The 19378-nt window shown below is 49.4% G+C and overlaps 1 protein-coding gene and 1 long non-coding RNA gene across 3 annotated transcripts in view; one reads left to right on the top strand and one right to left on the bottom strand.

Moving 5' to 3' along the window:
- LOC129632443 (polycystic kidney disease protein 1-like 2) overlaps nt 1-19378 on the bottom strand; it is a 105239-nt gene that overhangs the window by 57852 nt on the left and 28009 nt on the right. For both annotated transcript variants that reach the window (XM_055554070.1, XM_055554069.1), the window contains exons 8-18: nt 19229-19306; nt 16256-16305; nt 14443-14560; nt 12558-12765; nt 10374-10494; nt 9527-9668; nt 8240-8416; nt 5410-5555; nt 4297-4482; nt 1047-1178; nt 175-357 (exon numbers count right to left, since the gene is read on the bottom strand). In XM_055554070.1, coding sequence (XP_055410045.1) covers nt 175-357; nt 1047-1178; nt 4297-4482; nt 5410-5555; nt 8240-8416; nt 9527-9668; nt 10374-10494; nt 12558-12765; nt 14443-14560; nt 16256-16305; nt 19229-19306 — 1541 coding nt within the window. The remainder of the gene's footprint in view (nt 1-174; nt 358-1046; nt 1179-4296; nt 4483-5409; nt 5556-8239; nt 8417-9526; nt 9669-10373; nt 10495-12557; nt 12766-14442; nt 14561-16255; nt 16306-19228; nt 19307-19378) is intronic.
- On the top strand, nt 10237-14485 carry LOC129632448 (uncharacterized). The gene is made up of 3 exons (XR_008704529.1): nt 10237-10581; nt 12921-13134; nt 14237-14485. It is a non-coding gene; the product is annotated as an uncharacterized LOC129632448 (long non-coding RNA).

Consider the following 19378-nt stretch of genomic DNA (forward strand, 5'->3'; position numbering starts at 1 on the left):
CTCCACCTCCAGGGGCTCCTGTCCTGGAGCCTTTCTGTCAGCTCCTAGAAGGGCCTGTAACAGCCGCGCCTCAGTTTCCTCATCTACACAAAGTGGAGAGGATCCGCCTAGAAACGCTGGTGTGAGCCGGGCATGTGGTTAGCATGAGGTCCACATCTGGGCCGGGACACCCACCTGGCTGCTGTTGGCCTGTGCAGGCTCTTCAGACCTGTCCCTCAGGGAAGCTTCCAGCACATTGCCCACAGCCTGGAGCAGGTCCCTGGTGGCCGCCTGGCGCCTCCGGTCCTCAGGATGGGCCTCGGCACTCACTGCCAGCAGGCCCTCGCTGGCGTGCTGCAGAGCCCAGCCGGCCTCCCACTGGCTCACCCAGAGGAGGAGGAAGAACAGCATGAGGCCCTGCCTGGAACAGACCACCCCCTGAACTCCTCCAGGGCCCAGCACTGCGGTGGAAGGGAGCATGTGGGGACTCAAGCCAGGGGAGATGTGGGCCGGGCCTGTCACACAAGCTGCCTGTGTCGAGGACTGGAAGCCAATGTTCCTTCCCTGCCGTGTGCTCGGCTCCTTCAGGACAGTAACCTTGTCCATCTCGGAGTCTTTCCCAGAGTGCCTTGCACAATGCCCAGCACACAGTAGGCATTCAGTAAACATTCACTGACTGGGGACAGCTGGCTGGCTGGCTGACTGGCCGGACACAGCACTTATTCCAATTTTGTAATCATATATGTACTCATGAAGTTATTTGGTCAGTATCTGGTCACCCAGTGGCCTAAAAGTGCCATGAAGGCGCAGGCCATGTCTATGGGGTTAGCTGCTGAATTTTCTATGAATTGCATAGTACCTGCACATACTAGGCATTTAGGGAGCATTTGTTAAATGAATGAATAAATTAACACATGGATACATGAGTGAAAGGTCAGGAATGTATATGTATATGTATAGATATATATGCATAGGAGGAGTGTACGAGCAAATGGATGTGTTAAGTGGGAAGAATGATCAGGGTCCCAGAAATAAAGGTCAGGACTTAGTGGGTGGGCACTACTCACCTGGGCCAAAGGCGTGAGCTCCTCACTGCGCTGGGTCACCTCTTTCAGCACCTCAGCCAGCCCCCGCACCCTCTGCATGTCCCCCATGGTGGCATTGACCACAGACAGTGACCCCAGGATACGCTCTCTGACCTTGGAAAAGACAGAGGAAGGTAGGGGAGATAATGTAATTCCAGTGGCTTGATGAGGCTGTCCCAGAAAGATCTGGAGTCTGAGAAAGTGACCAGGAAAGTGACCAGGCTCATGTGGGGTCCTCCAAAGCTGATAGATCTCTGCTTGTCTCCTAGGATGTATGGTAGGCAGAATCATAGCCTCCCAAAGATAGGCACACCCTAGTCCCTGAAACCTGTGCATATGTTATTCACATGACAAGAGACATTTGGGCAGAATCTCTGTGGAGGTTTGATTAAATTAGGGATTCTGAGATGGGGAGAGTATCCTGTACTAGCCAGGTGGGACCAGTATAATCACAGGGGTCCCTGTGATATTTTTCTCCTTTATTTATTTTTTTCAAACTTTAACTTTCTATTTTGTATCAGGGTATAGCCTATTGACAATGTTGTGATAGTTTCAAGTGAATGGTGAAAGGACTCAGCCATACATACACACGTATCCACTCTCCCCTCAAACCCCCCTCCCAATCCAGGCTGCCACATAACACTGAGCAGAGTTCCCTGTGCTGTGCAGTAGGTCCTTGTTGGTTATCCATTTTGAATACAGCAGTGTGTACATGACCTCCCCTAACTCCATAACTATCCCTTCCCCCTCCAGCAACCATATTTTTGTTCTCTGAGTCTTCATGGGGGTCTTTAAAGGAGGGAGCTAGGAGGGTAGGAGTCAGAGAAGGAGATGTGATGGTGGAGGAAGAAGTGGCAGAGAGGGAGACGGAACACAGGAGGAGAAGGGGGAGGCCGTGGAGGGAGGAGGCTTGAAGATGCTGGTGTTGAAAATGGAGCAGGCAACGTGGGCAGCTTCTAGAAGCTGGAAAAGCCCATAGATGGATTCTTGCCTGTAGCCTCCAGACAGCTCACAGCCCTGCCAACACCTTGGCTTTAGCCTCAGTGAACCTTGTTTCTTTCACACTCCTGACCTCCAGAATGGTAAGATAAGACATTTGTGTCATTTTAAGTCATGAAGTTTATGGTTATTTGTTACAGCAGCAGAAGGAAACTAATACAGGATGTCTCAAGCTTTTTCCAGTTCTTCAAATCAAATCTGTAAAATCTGGCATTATTTTAAAACAAATGGTTTCATTGTGATTCAAATGGCATGAAATTCAGAAACTGGCTTACTGTGATGGCCCAGTGTGGGTGGGAGAGCTTGTTGCAGCCATAGGTCCCTGTGTGCTTTGGGGGGCAGTGGGGACAAGGCTCCCTCCAGTCCCCCCGCCACTCCAGCCTTAAGCCAGACCTCCTGGAGCATCTGGGGGAACATGCTTTCTAAGCCCTAACGAGGGGCAGGCCAGGGGCTGGCTTTGGTTGAGGCAGGTAAAACCTAAGAATATAATTTTAGCACCGCCCCATCGAACTTTCTGTGTTGATAGAAATGTTCTGTCCTTGTGCTTGTCCAGTAACATAGCCGCTTGCAAAATGTAACTACATATTAAGCCCTTGGAATGTGGCTAGTGCAACCAGAGAACTGGATTTTTAACTTTATTTCATTAAAGTTCATTTCAATTTAAAAATAGGTGGCCAGATATGGCTCATAGCAACCATCTGGGAGAGCACAAATAGAGGTGAACTTTTGCTCTCACCCTCCTGTCCTGCTTGGTACTCAAAACTTGCTCATCTAATCGCCTAACAGTCTTTCAGGCTTCCCTGGTGGCTCAGTGATAAAGAACTCACCTGCCAATGCAGGAGATGAGGGTTCTGTCCCTGGGTTAGGAAGGAACCCCTAGAGAAGGAAATGGCAACCCACTCCAGTATTCTTGCCTGGGAGATCCCATAGACAGAGGACCCTGGCAGGCAACAGTCCATGGAGTTGCAAAGAGTCAGACATGACTGAGCAACTGAAAAACAACAGTCTTTCACAGCAGCTGCGGAGTCTGAGCGTGTCTGCTGCCAGCCAGGCTCCCATTCAGGCTACATCTTGGGTGGAGGGAAGAATAGGCCTGTCAGTGAGGGGACTCGTATCAGATTGTTCTGGAGAGAAACTCGGGTGGGTAATGGATGATCTCACATTTGCCTCTGCAGATCTTCCCCATCCTTGGTCGCCATCCTGGAGGCTGCCTGCATGGAGATGTCAGGCTGCTGGGCCTCTGGCCTGTGGATTGACTTGCAGGAGATGCGCAGGTGGGAGGAGACAGCAGGAAGCTTTGTTGCAGGCGCCCTCCCTGCCAGGGTTACCAGTCTCATCCTTCAAAAACCACCACTCCTGCCAAGGAGCCCCCTCCACACACAGCTGCCCCTCCAGGATGCTGGTCACTTCAGGATGAGCCCCTGGGGTCCTGTGTCCTCTCTCGTTTGTTTCTGAAAACTTGCCTCCAGTTTTCTCAACAGAGCCTTTCTTAAAATCTCCTCCATTGCCCAATGAGAGCTTGACATCCGTCTCTCACCAGGACCCCAGTGTTTCATGAGAAGACCTGGTGTCAGGCTATGTAGTCCATGTGCTTAGGATCATAGGGCATCCAAAAGGAAGTTCCCTTCCAAAGGGAAGCATGTAAGTCATGCTCAGGGTGAATGAGAGCCAGGTGGAGTTGTGTGCATGTGTGTTGGGGCCAGGGGACTAAGTGGGGAGAAGGGCTGGGGTGAGAAGGCTGGAGGAGGGCAGGGGAAGAGACAACCCGGGTTTGCTCTTGTCTTCACTACCTACTGGAAATGTGGACCTGGGAACGCTGCTCACATCCTCTGCAGTGTGCTCAGTGTGCAGTGTGATGGTTGGATGGCATCACCGACTCGATGGACATGACTTTGAGTAAGCTCTGGGAGTTGGTGATGGACAGGGAAGCCTGGTGTGCTGCAGTGCATGGGGTCGCATAGAGTCAGACACAACTGTGCAACTGAACTGAACAGGAAGAGACAGCAGTGGTAGCCTCTAAATTCCCTCCCACCCTAGAAACCTGTGGTTCCATGAAGCTGAGCAGAGAAAGGTTGCTTCATTTTATGTCACTCACTGAAAGTACTGAAAGAGAGACATGACATCAACTTGGGAGATACCAAAGACTTCCCCATGGACCCCACTCCCCTCCCCAGATGGCTGCATGCAGACCCCAGGACCCCAGCAAAAGGACAGAGGGGTCCATCGGGAGCACCTTCTGTCTGGTGTCCACTCTCGGCAGCTGCCCGGAGCCCGGCCCCTGGTCCAGTACGGATGACACGGCCCTGGCCAGCTGGAAGAGCCGCTCAGAGCCACGCCCGCCCTGCAGAATGGCGGTGACATTGTCCCACACCACGGCCTGGAATGCTTCCTCCTCCACACAGGTATGTCCAGGTCCCACCTAACAGGAGAACAGAGGTATGCTCAGAGCAGGAGGATCTGAACCCACCAGCTCTTGTTCTGGAGCCAGAGCCTGAAGGCCCAGCCTGCACACGGCGAAGCAGAGTAGGGCTGGAGGGCTTTACCTGGCGTGGGCACTCCCCCCAGGGCTTGAGGGCCGTGGACCCACTTGCGCTGACGGCCACCTGGAGCAAACCTCGGGCAGGTCATGACTTCACCTCTCACTGTCCTCCTCATCATGCCCTCAGGTCTTTCCATCCACCTGGCTTCTCACCTTTGAAACTGACTTGAAATTTTATCCAACCTCTTCCTTGTAGACCTAGTGGCTGATCTTGGTCCTCCTTCCTCTGAACTCTGAAGGCACTGGTCTAACTCATCTCTAGGTTCTTCTGCCCCCACCTCCCTCAGGTACCCCACCCCAAATCCCCTGGATCCTTCCCCTGTACTGGCCACTAGTCCTAAGATCTACAAAGGGAGAGACCAGGTCTTTTGCCCATGGCTGTATCACCAGGACCAGGCATGTGGTAGGTGCTCTGTAAATATATGTTGAAGGAATGAATGAATAAACCCTTATATGGTCATGCCCTTGGCTCCTTTCAACCCCACCACCCTCTTGGTGAAGTTCAGACAAGTCAAGAAGTTATCTCAGGGGCTTTACTGGTGGCCCAGTGGTTAAGAATCTGTCCTGCAATGCAGAAGACATGGGTTCAGCCCCTGGTTGGGGAACTGAGATCCTACATGCCATGGGGCAAATAAGCCTGTGCACCACAACTGGAAAGTCCATGCACCGCAATGAAAGATTCTACGTGATGCAACCAAGATCCCACGTGCCACAGGTAAGACCCATCACAGCCAAGCAAAGAAATAAATTAATTAATTAAAAAAAAAAAGAAATTGTCTCAGTAGAGGAACAGTGGCTGCCACTCACCTTAACCACTGCCTGGGTCTGCTGTCTGCCCCCCACATGATTGGAGACAGAAATGACCACTGTCAACATGAAGTCATCGTTTTCTTTTCCAAGTGGCAGGTAAACTGATGGGAGGGCAGGTTCAGGGCCACAGTATAAACAGGAACCTGGCAAATGGACATTGAATAATTAAGGGGGCATTCCCAGGTCTCAGCGTGACTGTAAGTCCACCAAGGTAGAGCCTGATGACAAGGACACAAAAGTCACAGCTCGTGAGGGCATGGCAGGGACTCCTGGACTCCATACTTCCCGGGAGAAGACAGTTTATGCTGATCCACTGTCCTCCCTAGGAAATCACCTGCTGCTATGACTTTGGATATTGTCACCCTGCTTATTTAACTTATGTGCAGAGTACATCATGAGGAACTCTGGACTGGAAGAAGCACAAGCTGGAATCAAGATTGCTGGGAGAAATATCAATAACCTCAGATATGCAGATGACACCACCCTTATGGCAGAAAGTGAAGAGGAACTAAAGAGCCTCTTGATGAAGGTGAAAGAGGAGAGTGATAAAGATGGCTTAAAACTCAACATTCAATGAAGATCATGGCATTCAGTCCCATCACTTCATGGCAAATAGATGGGAAACAATGGAAACAGTGACAGACGTTATTTTCTTGGGCTCCAAAATCACTGCAGATGCTGACCACATCCATGAAGTTAAAAGACGCTTGCTCCTTGGAAGAAAAGCTAGGAAAACCTAGACAGCATATTAAAAAGCAGAGACATTACTTGGCCAACAAAGGTCTGTCTAGTCAAGGCTATGATATTTTCTGTAGTCATATGTGGATGTTACAGTTGGACTATAAAGAAAGCTGATTGCCAAAGAATTGATGCTTTTGAACTGTGGTGTTGGAGAAGACTCTCAAGAGTCCCTTGGACAGCAAGGAGATCCAACCAGTCCATCCTAAAGGAAATCAGTCCTGAATATTCACTGGAAGGACTGATGTTAAAGCTGAATCTCCAATACTTTGGCCACCTGATTCGAAGAACTGACTCATTTGAAAAGACCCCGATGCTGGGAAAGATTGAAGGCAGGAGGAGAAGGGGACGAGATGGTTGGATGGCATCACTGACTCAATGGATGTGAGCTTGAGCAAGCTCTGGGAGTTGGTGATGAACAGGGAAGCCTGGCGTGCTGCAGTCCACGGGGTCACAAAGACTCGGACATGACTGAGCGACTGAACTGACTGACTGTCCTCCCTAGGAAATCATCTGCTGCCGTGACTGTGGAATAGCCTTACTAGAATCTATGAAGATTTTCAGAAAAACAATCCCCCTTGATAGATTTTTTAGAAAAAATCAAAGTGGTAAGCCAAATTACAAAAATAAGGAGAAAGAGGAGCAGAAGGAAAGGAAGACGATCTTAACAACTGGTTCAAAGCCTATCCAGACTCCCTCAAATATTACTTCCTGTATAGAGGTCTTCCCAGGCTGCTCTGTCTAAAACAGTGCCTCTCATCCTGTGTCTTTGTTTACCAGCTGTCTCCACCACTGATTATAAATACAGTGAGGTCAGAGACTTCCTCTATTTTGTTCATTACTGTATATATAGAACCTAGAACAGAGGCTTAAATTCAATATATTTGTTGTAAAAATGAATGAATGAATGAATATCCTTTGTGTCCTTAAAGGGGACTCACCTGTCATTGGAATCTCTTCATTGTAGTGTGCAAACAATCACAAAGTTATAGAATTGCAAATGCCAATTCATTTTTATATTGGTCACGCTTCCTTCGCCCTGCTCACCTGTGTGAGGCAGAAGGAGGAACTATAACGGAATAAGCAGTCAGAACTAGAGCAGCGGGCCTGGTGTCTTCATTTAGGGAAACACAGATTTGAAATGAAATTTACTTACCTTCCTTGAATTGTTTCCCTGTAGGCTCAGACCCAGTCACAGACATGCATTCCACAACTATTTGAAGGACACCCATGATCTGACGATAGCTCCCCTCCACCTTCACCTTGTCAAGGTGTACAGTTTACATCATTGTGGTGTTTAATGCTAGATACTGGGGAGCCCCCAGCAACATTCCTGGAGCCTCGGTTTGGATGATGGTCCCAGTCTGACTAGAACATTTTCAAGAGCTCTTGGGAGGGTCATAAAATGCTGAAGTTCATTAGGAAGAGACAAGGACTCAGATAAGCCTGCCAAGGACCAGCCACCCTCATTCCAGGTGAGCAGAGACACCTTGGGTGGCTTTCCCGTCTCCCCTGAAGATGCCCTGCGGCAGTCCTGGGTGGGGGCTACAGAGACAGGGCACTGGCCAGGGCATCGCGGTGGGCGGCGTCAGCACGCTCCGTCTCCTCCGGTAGGCCTTTGCAAGCGGTTCTCCTCCTGGCATGCTCTGTGACATCACCCACTCCCTGTTGCCTCTCCAAAGTGGGTCCTAACATCACTGATGATTCTGTGAGCAGGGCTGTGTTAGTCCTGAAGAGCTCCGGGAGTCAGGGCTCCTCCCAGTGTGTACCAGTGTGTACTAAGGAATGGTGTCCTGGTAGTCATACTTCTGCACACCCGCCTCCATTTCACCCTTCCTGTGTCCCTCATGCCAGGACAGAGGTCATTCTGGCCTCTATCGTTGCAGAGGAGATACTGATGGGACCTGTTTCTCATGTTGCTGTGGTGTGTGGCTGGGTCAGTGGGCCTGGGGTGGGGGTTATGAGTAATCCTGCAAACCCCTCTCACCCACAGAACACATTTTTTGCAGCTTTCAGAGAGAGACAGGTGCCTGCTCTTGGAGAGGAATGAGCCCAGGAGTGAGGGGTGAGCGCGGTCCTGAGCCGGTACCTGACTCCAGGCAGAAGCAGTACTCCAGGGGGCCCAGGGCAGTGGAGGAATTGCAGAAGATGGCGAAGCTCGTCAGGATGGTCCCCTCCTCTGGGGCAATGGTGCAGGTGGGCACCTCCAGGGGAGGCAGGGAGCTGACCACATAGGTGTCCTCCCCATAGGCACACCTGGTCACTGCTGGGGAGTGAAGACAAAAGATGTGCTTAGGGGCTGTGGGTGTCACACAAACTCCACCATGGCTCATGATCTCCTGGGAACTTGTTTAACATGCAGATTCCCAGGCCTTGCTCCAGAGCCTCTCTCTGGAGATTCGGGGGTAAGGCTCAGAAATCTGCATATCTTAACTACTCCAACCCTACCCCTCATGCCTCAGGCCGGACATTCCAGGGTCTCAGCAAAATTGGACAGACAGAATCCTAGTCCTGCCATTTACTCTCCATGTGACCTTGGCTTTGACCTTTTGAGACTCAGTTCCTCATCTGTAAAATGGAGCTGATAACAATAGCTTCCTCACAGGGCTTTAGTGAGGAGGAAGAATATTGGAAAACAAGACTTTCTCAAGAGATCAAGCTTGGAAGGACCACAGTCAGGACCTAGAAAGAGGAAGATCCTACCCCAAACCAAGGGCTCCCACAGCACCATGAAGAGCCCCAGCTAACCTGCACCAACACCCCAAACCGCCTGTTATAATCACCTAGTTTTCAAAAACAGTGCATGCCTGGAAGAGTTGTGCATACAGAATTTTAATCAATTTAAATGAATTCCCTGGCCCAGACTTAATTCAGAAGGTTTGGGGTGAACCCAGGAATGTGTAATTTAAAATAGTACCAGGTTATCCTGGGCGAGTGGCCTATGAGCCACTTTGAGAAATACTGAATCAAAGGAATTCATCTGAAGAGGAATAATTACCCCATTATTTATCTTTCTGAGAGCCTACATTCTGCTGTCCGGAGCTTGTTTTCAGTGAGAAGCGCTGAATCACCTGGCAGGACGCACAGACTACACACCCCGGGATGGTCTGCCTTCACCACCCGTGTTGTGTCGCTCAGCCTGCACCATTCAGTTCAGAGGCAGACATTTCTATTGCCCTGCTTGCATGTGAGGAAACGGGCTTAAATCTCCGGCCTAAGGTCTCCCAGCTAGAAGGTGGCAGTGGTGGGATTCACGCCAGAGCCTGTGTATGGCCCCACCCTGCACTGCCGGCCCTGTTTCAGCACCTCTGGCTTCCTCTCGGTTCACTCTGGAGGAGGTGGGGTCTGTGACAAGAGACTGGAGGAGCCTTCCCACCTGTGACTCTGATCCGGGCGGCCTGGCCGCGGATCCTCAGGAAGGAGCTGTTGAGCATCAGGGTGGAGGTGTTGCTCTGAAGGAGGACTGAAGAACGCGGCCAGAATCCTCGGAGTCTGCAGGCCTCAGGGAGGGGCTCGGCCTGAAAGAGAGCACAGCCCAGGACCTCTGAGGCTGCAGCCAGGCCACCAGACCCCGCCGGGCAGTGGCTTCTGAGCTAGGGAGACCTTTCGGATTTGTCTCCGATGGATGGACAGCAGCACCAGCTCTTTCCCCGAGGTCAGCCCAAATGCTCATCCCCAGCATGTTGGGTTATCTGTCCTCAGTCAGGTTCCCTGGAAGCAGAGCCTGAGACGAGGGTTCATGTGCAGGGCATTTACAAGGCAGGGCTCCCAGGGAAAACCAAGAGGGCAGCTGAGGTGGGGAGAAAATGAAACGAGGCAAAGAAGTGGTTTCAGGAGGCACCCAGCTTCATTCAGCCTGGTGTCATGGGGGGCTCTGGAGCATAAGCTGCACCACAGAAATTGTGGCACTCAAAGGCTGGGGGGCTGGCTGTTAGACCCCCACAGTTATGGATCAGCAGCCTCCCCATAGCCCTGGGGGAGGCCTGGATCAGCCTGGTAAGAGGGATGGCTGGGGCCCCCACGGCATCTGCTGCAATGTTTATTGTTGGTTTTTCTCCCCTGCATCCATTCTCTCTGCAGGCCAGTGCCCCCAGCCCCCAACTCCTACTCCATGGGCTGAGTGGACTGACCCACCCCCAGCTCAGTCCTGGGCCTGTGACACAGGTCTGGTCAGTCAAAGTGGGAAGACATTTCTGTTTTTGCGAGGCTGCCAGTATCCTCACCTTCTCCAGTGGGGTGTCATCCAAATACCAGCTGAACATGGCTGCTGCAGACCTGTCCCCCATGGTGACCCTCAGCATAACGTCCCTGCTGGCATCCACTGGCCCGCAGTTCTCCTCACAGCTGAAAGGGAGACAGAGAACAGAGCTGGGAAGATCCTTAGTCTGAGGAGCCACCTTGCCTGGTCCAGTTCTCAAGTTATTTGAGAAGGTAGGAAATGGCCTTTTTTCAAGTCAAGGCGGAATAAAAGCAGCCCTTGCCCCAACCCAAACCGGAGCATACCCGTGGTCATGGAGATGGAGCAGTTTGTGCCTGCCTGAATCCCTGTTCCATTCACTGCACTGAATAACAGTATGAAAAGTGTAGGAGGCTGACAGGACCCCAGGCTCCAATCTCGCCCCTGCCACTTAGGAAAGGCTGCTTCGCACAAGTCACTTAACCTGTCTGAGCCTCGGTTTCCTCACTTGCAAAGTGAGGGGATGAGAGCTATCAATCTCCACGATTCTTTATGGTTCTAATAACGATCAATTGTTGTTGTTCAGTTGCTAAGTCATGTCTGACTGTTTGCGACCCCATGGACTGCAGCACACCAGGCTCCCCCGTCCTTCAGTATCTCCCGGAGTTTGCTCAGATTCATATCCTTTGAGTCGGTAATGCCATCCAACCGTCTCATCCTCTGCCCCCTCTTCTCCTTTTGCCTTCAATTTTTCCCAGCATCAGGGTCTTTTCCAGTGAGTCGGCTCTTCACATCAGGTGGCCAATGTATTGGAGCTTCAGCTCCAATGAACACTATGATTTTTCAGCATACCTGCCATGTCCCACTTTTATTGGCTTATCCAGTGCTGACCATAACCCTATCAGCATTCCCATATCACAGGTGAGCAAACCGAGCTCAGAGAGTTTATGTGATTCATCCTGACTGGGGGATGGAACTTGGGCCCACACATCCTGACCTGAGTTCTAGGCCTTCTCTGTGTTGTCATATTCCCCTTCTTGAGTCAATGAGAGGTCAGTTTGACTCCTGCTGTGTCCAGCCCATTCCCAATCCTTTCCATATGAGCTTCAAAGTAGCTGAATAATCTCCCTACTTCTGACTTCTCATCTACCCTAGAACTAGTGGGCTGAACATTCTCCCTTTGCCTCTGCAGCCCGCTTGCCATCAACTCTGTGGCTCTATGCACCCAGGACTGAGCTCCATAGACTGCATCACCAGGTTCCAACACCCTCTGTCTTCTGTTTGGGCCTATCCAATGGGGAGCATTGGGATAGTTATTCAGCACTCTCCCTGCTCCTCACCAAATGTCCTGTAGTTGGCAGAGGCCGTGCTCCTCTGGCTGAGGCCCCAGCTCCTTCCAGGGGCACCTCTCCCGCAGCTGAAGCTCCCCGGGGGGTTCACAGAAATGCCATCCCCGCCTCTTTCCCCTGAAGTCCTAAGAGGGACAATGGCTTCCTCCTCTTGCAGCCTGCATGGTCATCCATGGTTGGTCCTCTTATCCCTGCCCACATCTGTAAATCAACCCTTATTCAGCTCCCATCAGTTCCCAGTTCGAGTGAGCCATCTTCTTCCTTCAGGGACCCAGCTGGCAGTCATTGCTACCTTGAACTCTCCTCTTGATTCCTGCATGAGCTTAAGCAGTCTCCCTGAGTCCTCTCTCACCTGCTCCAGCTGCTTCTCTACCCAGCTACCAGTGTTTGGAAGCAAAACATGATCACATTCCCAGCCTGCTTAAACGTCTTGGTGGCTTTCCAGAACTCTTAGGATAAAATCCAAAATCATGCATCTCACACAACCCTCGAGGCCCTGCCGAGCTAGCCCCTGCCTGCTCTTCCTCTGTGCCCCAGCCACACTAGCCTCTCTCACTTCTAGATTGTTCTATGCTCCCTCCCTTTGCTGTTCTGTTCTCTCTCAAGCCCCCTTTTCCTGGCCAAATTCATTCCTGTTCTGTCTTCACATCTCTGCTGAGGTAGCCTTGGGGTCAGGGAAGCTCTCATGGAGGTACACTCTCTCCTTCCATTCATTTGTGTGATTCATCACTGACCACTGAGTGACTCCAGAGAGAATGGAGACAGGGCCTGGTTTTCCCCACCAGTGTAAACCCTGCCCCTTATTCAGTGTAGCCAGAGTTGACTGTCAGAACACCCTGGCCCGACGGCAACCCCGCAGGAGTTTGCTCTCACACCCCCACCTGACTCGCGGCCTGAGTTCCAGGGGGGCGGACACATAGAGGCACTGCTCCCCCAGGTTCTCCAGTTCCAGGCCTCTCCAGACTGTCAGGCGCAGGGTAACAGCAGAGTCCGAGGGCGGCAGGCAGGACGGTGGAACCACCAGCTCCCTCTGGTCTGTGCGGAGCAGCTGCCTCTCAACACAGTCACTCCACTGGGCCCAGCAGCGCCCTGAGAGAGAGAGAGGTGGGTCAACCCTGTAATCCACCCAGGAACCTTGAACTTGACACATGTGGCTACCTTCTGGTTTGGGTTTTTAGAAGAAATGGGTCATTGGTATGAAAATTGGCTCCAAATAGAGATTTTGGTGGTGTTTTTTTTTTCAGTTCACTTTCAAGTTGCAGGAATGGTGCTGCAGAAGGATGCTTCTGGGAAAATGACCCTTGCTTCACCCAAACTCTAAGCAAACCTGCAGGGTTTGTTGGCTTGTTTTGCATCGGTGACTTGCACTGGTGAGCAGGACAGCCTATAGCTGGAGAGGCGCTGAGAGGATAAATATCCCTGCCTGGAGAACATTCGAGGCATCTTCTTATTCTTGTTGTAAGGGATTGTCCACAGCTGCCTGTCTCTGGGGATACACTGGGGACCTGGGAGGACGAATCTCCATCTGGGAGGCTGCAGATCATCTCCTACTTTATATCAGCTCAGTAAATCTTTGCCCTTCAACTCTGTTGATCAATGTTTATCCACTACCCCAACTACCCTCAGTGTGTAGTCATTCACAGGACATGCCTGGGGATCAAGTCATCAGCTCAGTCACCTAAAGTCTGTACTTGTTGTATCCTCTATTAATTCAGATAATAAGAACTAACATGCTGAAGGGTGTTGTGAGACTTGCCAATTCATATCAAAAGATTTCAAATATTACATGACTTTGCAACTTGTTGATGAAAGTAATCACAAATGCAAATAGAAATTGAACATTGTAAGGATGTTCATTATAGCGTTGTTTTTAAGGGCAAGTAATTCAAAAGAAACTCAGTGTCCAAAAAGAGGGCACTGGTGAGTAAATGCCCATATAGCAACTTGACAGTCTATTATGCAGTTATGAAAATCAAGGTGCAGAAGAATATATTGACTTAAAAATATATGGGATATATTGTTCAATAAAAAAAAGGTTAACAAAAGCAGTATATACAGTATGAATGGCATTCATTTTATTTCTAAAGGAATGTATCCATAGGTAAGATATATCTAAGAATCTGCCCGCTAATTAATGCAGGAGGTGCAAGAGGCGCGGGTTTGATCCCTGGATTGGAAAGATTCCCCTGGAGTAGGAAATGGCAGTCTACTCCAGTATTCTTATGTGGGAAATTCCACGGACAGAGGAGCCTGGTGAACTACAGTCCATGGGGTCACAAAGAGTCGGACACAACTGAGCACATACACCTAGCTAGCTATCCCCATAAAAAGGAGAACAACCGCTTCTTAAAAATAGGTGCTAGTGGTTGACAAAAAAGTTTTGTCAGAAAAGGCCTCATCAATTCCTCTTTCTAAACTGTGGCATACCAAAAGCGTGGAGGTTAAAAGAGGGATGGAGTCCGAGAGGAGAGGAGTGTCTTACCACTGACATTATTTATGGCAATAATAAAAAAGCAGACTGACTTTTAGGGTCTAATTATTGTTCCTAAATTCTCTATAGATAGTGCCTCTTCTGGTTGCCTGCCTTCAAGGCCACTGCTCCCCGCACCTCCCATTTCCATGGAATTCACCACCTCTGGCACATACAAGGCACACAAAATGTCAAGCATGAATAATCCTGGTGTGAAGGTTAAGAACAGCAAAAGCTGACCGCTGTCCATCGCTTCGTGATGAGATGAGACAGTTCAGAGCTCTAAGACCACCTACCACATGCCCACTGGAAGCGTAAGTCCTTATCCCTGTCCGGCCAGCCCAGGGTCACTGTGGTGAAAGGATCCAAGTACTGACCAGGTTCCACGTACAGCTCCACGTTCCCTTTGTCTCTCTGCAGAAGAAGCAGCTGGTCAGTGAGACACACTCCACAGTTGGCACCCCACCTTCCACCCCAGAGCAGTCTGTGCAAGAGATGGCCACAGTGTAAAGTGTGGAATGGGATGGATCACCAGGTAAGTCACTAGGCTGGTGTGGACTGGCGGCTAAGGGTTCATCGTACATTCAGCTGTGCTGGCAGCGGCTGTTATGGGCCAGGCCCTGTGCTTGGTGCCTAGAGATACAGGAACAGAGAGAGACCCAGCCCCTGCCCTTGCGTCTCCTCTCATGGACAAACGAGAGGACCAAGGATGAAAATGCAGAGTGCTAAGTGCTGCAGTAGAGGGCGCTCAGGGGATCATGAGAACGTAAATGAGGGAGGCAGTAGGCTAAGAGCTGCTGCTCCCCTGGAGGTTCTGATCCTGTCTGACTCCTGGGGTTGTGCATATCAAGTGAGAATAATAGTGATGCGCGTCCTCTTGTGTCTGGAGCAGAGAGGCTGCAGAGCTATTAGCTCTACACAGCAGACAGCTGGTATTGGGGTAAGCTTCCCAGAGGACAGGACCCTGGAGCCTTCTGGAAGGAGGAGGGAGGGTGAGCTGGGCAGTGACAGAGAGCACATGGATTCTAAGAAAGGGGTTGTCAGGAGTGCAGTGTGCTCCAGGATCAATTCTGGTTGGATCTGTTGAAAGCTCAGGCCCAGACGGCTTGGCCTGGGAATAACAGGAGGCTGCAACAGAGCTCAACCCCCAGGGGTCTCCATGGCCCTAGAATAAAACCAAACACCCTCGTACCTGAGACCCTGTGTGATTTGGCCTCTGCCCATCTCAGTCATCTCCTCCATCCTCCTCCTCCCCTGACACACCTCAGAGCCTTCTCATCTATGCACCCAGACAGCACTTGTTGTTCCTAACAGGGTGGCTGACTATCCTACCTTCAGGTCCCCACTTAAATGTCACTTCTTAACAGGTCTTGTCTGGTCACATTTAATAGTACATGTGATAGTCTGTTAGTTGCTCTCACCACACCCTATTGATTCTAGTTAGACACATCACAGTTATTAATTCTTTGCTAATTTGTTAGTTAGTCTCACCCACTAAGCTTCATGAAGGCAGGGACCACACATATGTTTATTCACCAGTGTATCCCCAGCCCCTAATATCTGAACATTGAACATTGTAGAGGCACAGTAAATCTTGTTGTTGAAGAAATGAATGCAAGAAAAAAGTCAACAGCAAGGAATCAAAGACTTAGTCTTGCTGTAAACACTAAAGAACCTGGGCCTTTTTTCTAAAACAAGCATTAAAAGCCATGAATTTCCCTCTGAGCATTGCCTTAGCTGCATCCCATATATTTGGATAGGCTGTATTATTATTATCACTTAGAAATATTTGAAAATATCCTTCTGATTTTTTTCTTTGATCCATTGATCTTTTTTTTTTTTAAAGAAGTGTGCTGTTTAATTTCCAAAATGTCTGATAGTTATCTACATATCCTAGATAACTTATTATTGATTTATTGCATAGTGCTGTTGTGGTTAGAGAGCATGCTTCATTTGATTTCAGTTCTTCTGGGCTTCTTTTTAAACAGAAGAAATCTCATTGATTGCTAGTGCTCTGCTGTTAGCACCTGAAAGGCCCAAACCCCAATAAAACAGAGTACTTAGACACCTTTTTTCTTGTAAGGTTAAGCGTTTTTTAAAAATACTCACATTCTTTCTCTGGACCTTTGTTCCCCGTGGTTCTTGGAGACTGGAAGGAGCTGTGAACACAGTGGGGATGGGTGTCAAACATTGGTGGTGTTTATAAGGTCACCAAAGGGCAGAGTCAGAGCATCTGCCTGTCTCTGGAAATAATTTAGGGGCACATAGCAAACATTCAGGTCATAGGAAACAGGTCAGAAGCAAAACTGTCATGTTTGCCACTGGCCCAGAGACACTGCTTTTGCAGGTAAGAAAGAGGTAGACAGCTGCCAGTGCAGGTAGAACTTAAGATTTAGGTCAGACGTGCAACTGTTTTCTATTAATGTTTACCTAGCACTTGAAGGGTGAGGGTGGGAGCCCTGATTTGTAGTGTTTGTGGATTTCTGTGGTGCAAATGATCCCATAAAGCAGAGCTCAAGATGCCAAGTTGACCTCACTGAATGCAGAATGGGGAGAGGTGGGTACAAGCTGCTCTGACAGCCTGGTAGGAGCTGGACTGAGAGCACCATGGTGTGCTTCTGGATCCGCTCATTGGCCTCTAACCAGCTGTGTGAACCTGAGCAGGTCAGTTACTGAGTATTAGATGCTTCATCCATCAAGAGTGGGCTTCCCAGATGGCACTAGTGGTAAAGAATCCACCTGCCAATGCAGGAGACGCAAGAGAGGCAGGTTTGATCCCTGGGTTGGGAAGAGTCCCTGGAGTAGGAAATGGCAACCTGCTCCAGTGTTCTTTCCTGGAAAGCCATGGACAGAAGAGCCTGGTGGACTATAGCCCATAGGGGCTGCAAAGAGCCAGACACAACTGAGCGACTGAACATACACATCTGTAAAGAAGGCTGAAGGCAACCCTTATTTTTCAAAGCTCCAGGAGGACTGAGTGCTGTGCTATATATAATTGCTTTGTCATCTGTTCATCCATAAAGAACATTAGTGTGTCAAGTTTTTAAAAAATGGAGTAGGTGCTCTCAGGTGATATGCTCTGAAGACAACTGAAATGTGAGTGTGATTACTGCCTAATTAAAATGTAGTGATTAAGCTGAGCACTTAGGGTTGGTCATTCCATGTGATTCACTAGGCCCTGGTGGCTTGGATATTTTAATATCAAAGCATCACTGATCTTTAAAGAAATTCCCTCTCAGTAAATTCTCATTCTCATAATGATAAGTTTGAACGTCTGTAAAATTATACAAAGCAAAGCTAAAATGCTAGACCCAGAGAACTTGCTTAACCTTAAGAAAGAAGATGGTCCCTGAATAAAGAAATCTAGATAGTTGCTCCCCTGGTCCTGCCATGAATCAACTGAGTGACTTCTGCAAAGTCACTCAACCTCTCTGGGCCTTGAACAGCATGTGTGGAAACTCCTAGGAGGGCTGTGGACAGCAGAATGGACATCTCATGTTTCCCTCCCATCCAGGCGTCCCTGCCACCTTCTTTTGACAGCAGCACTTACAGGTGATGCTTTTCCCTGGGGGAGCATCCCTCCGCACTCTCAGTCCTGTGGGTGGATCTGATCCTACGTTAGGTTCCAGGGTGGGCGTGTGGCCCTGGTCTGCCCTGAGTAGCACTTCCCCCTGGCCTCAGCAGCAAGTCTAGGAGGGACCATGAACCAAGCTGGGACAAGTGAGAGGCAGCGTCAGGACTTATGGTGGAAATGTCAACAAAGAGATGCTTTTTCTCCTCAGGGTTAAGGACTGAAGCCTGGGGCCATCTTGCTACTACTTAGGAAGAGGGAATCAGACTGCAGCCAACACAGAATCAAGAGATGGAGAGAGGCAGATTTCTGAAGACACTGAGTGACTGGATACTGCTGTGCCTAAACCCTGGACTTTTCTGAGAATTGATAAAATTTCCTTTTGACTTGAGCCAGTTTGAATTGCTTTTCTGCCTCTTGCTCCTCAAAAGTTTTGGCAACCATGTTCAAGGCAAACTTTCAGACAGTGACATCTACTGCTGGCTGCCTACCAACAGCCTTCCTCTTGGCTGACAGAATCCATCTTCTCCCACAGGGCCTAAAAATGCTGGCTTCCCAGCATCCCTTGCAGTTGGGCATATGACCCTACCTTGGCCAATGGTATTTAAAGGGAAGGTTGCTAAGGACTAATGGAAAAGTACCCCCACACACACAAAATAAAAAGAAGATGGAGGCTTCCCTGGTGGCTCAATAGTAATGAATCTGCCTACCAATGCAAGAGACATAGGTTCGATCCCTGGGCCAGGAAAATCCCACATGCCACAAAGCAACTAAGCCTGAGCACCACAGCAATTACTGAGCCCATGCTCTGGAGCCTGAGCTGCCACTACCGAAGCCCGTGCACCCTAGAGCCCCTGCTCCACAAGTGATGCCACCCACCGCGGTGAGAAGCCCACTCATCACAACTAGCGAGTAGCCCTGCTCATTGCAACTAGAGAAAAGCCTATGCAGCAACGAAGACCCAGCATGACCTAAATAAGGAAAGAAAATTATTTTTTAAAAAGAGATGAATACGGGTAGATGGGTTTCTGCTGCTGCTGGATAATGCCGGGTTGACATGTGATGTCTGGAACTGCAGCAGCCATCTTGATTACATGAGGCACAAGCCTAAGGATCAAACAAATGCTCTGAGGATAGCAGAGCAGAATGACAGATGGAGTCTGGGTCCTTGCTGGTGATATTGAGCCATTGAACCATCCCTGGAACTACTTACCTCCTAGCCAATTACATGAGATAATGTGACTTGAACTTAAAGCCACTTAGATGGGGCTTTCTATTACTTGAAGCCAAAAGGATTGTAAGTAATACAAGTCTGGATGTTTTAGAATTCTGTATCAATGGTTGGATGTTATACTGCTTACATTATTGCCTAGAGTAACCAGAGAATTCTTAATATCTGTAGAACAAAATAAGTATTCAAAGCTCTGTTTTTGAGGGGCCCTTTCTAGATCCTGAGCCAGTATGGATGCCCCTAGTCACAAATTTTATACCCCTTTTCAGAAAATTCTTACCTGTGACAGTGATGCTTCCAATTTCCAAACTCAAGTTTGAGAAGGCATCCCTCACCAGTACAGTGACCAGAAAGGTGCCTGCAATACAAAAAATGGAGAATTATGGGCATTGTTATCAGAGGTTCAACTTACTCTGAGACAGTTCTCCCA

Source organism: Bubalus kerabau, chromosome 17 (genome assembly GCF_029407905.1).
Source record: "Bubalus kerabau isolate K-KA32 ecotype Philippines breed swamp buffalo chromosome 17, PCC_UOA_SB_1v2, whole genome shotgun sequence".
Classification (NCBI taxonomy): domain Eukaryota; kingdom Metazoa; phylum Chordata; class Mammalia; order Artiodactyla; family Bovidae; genus Bubalus; species Bubalus kerabau.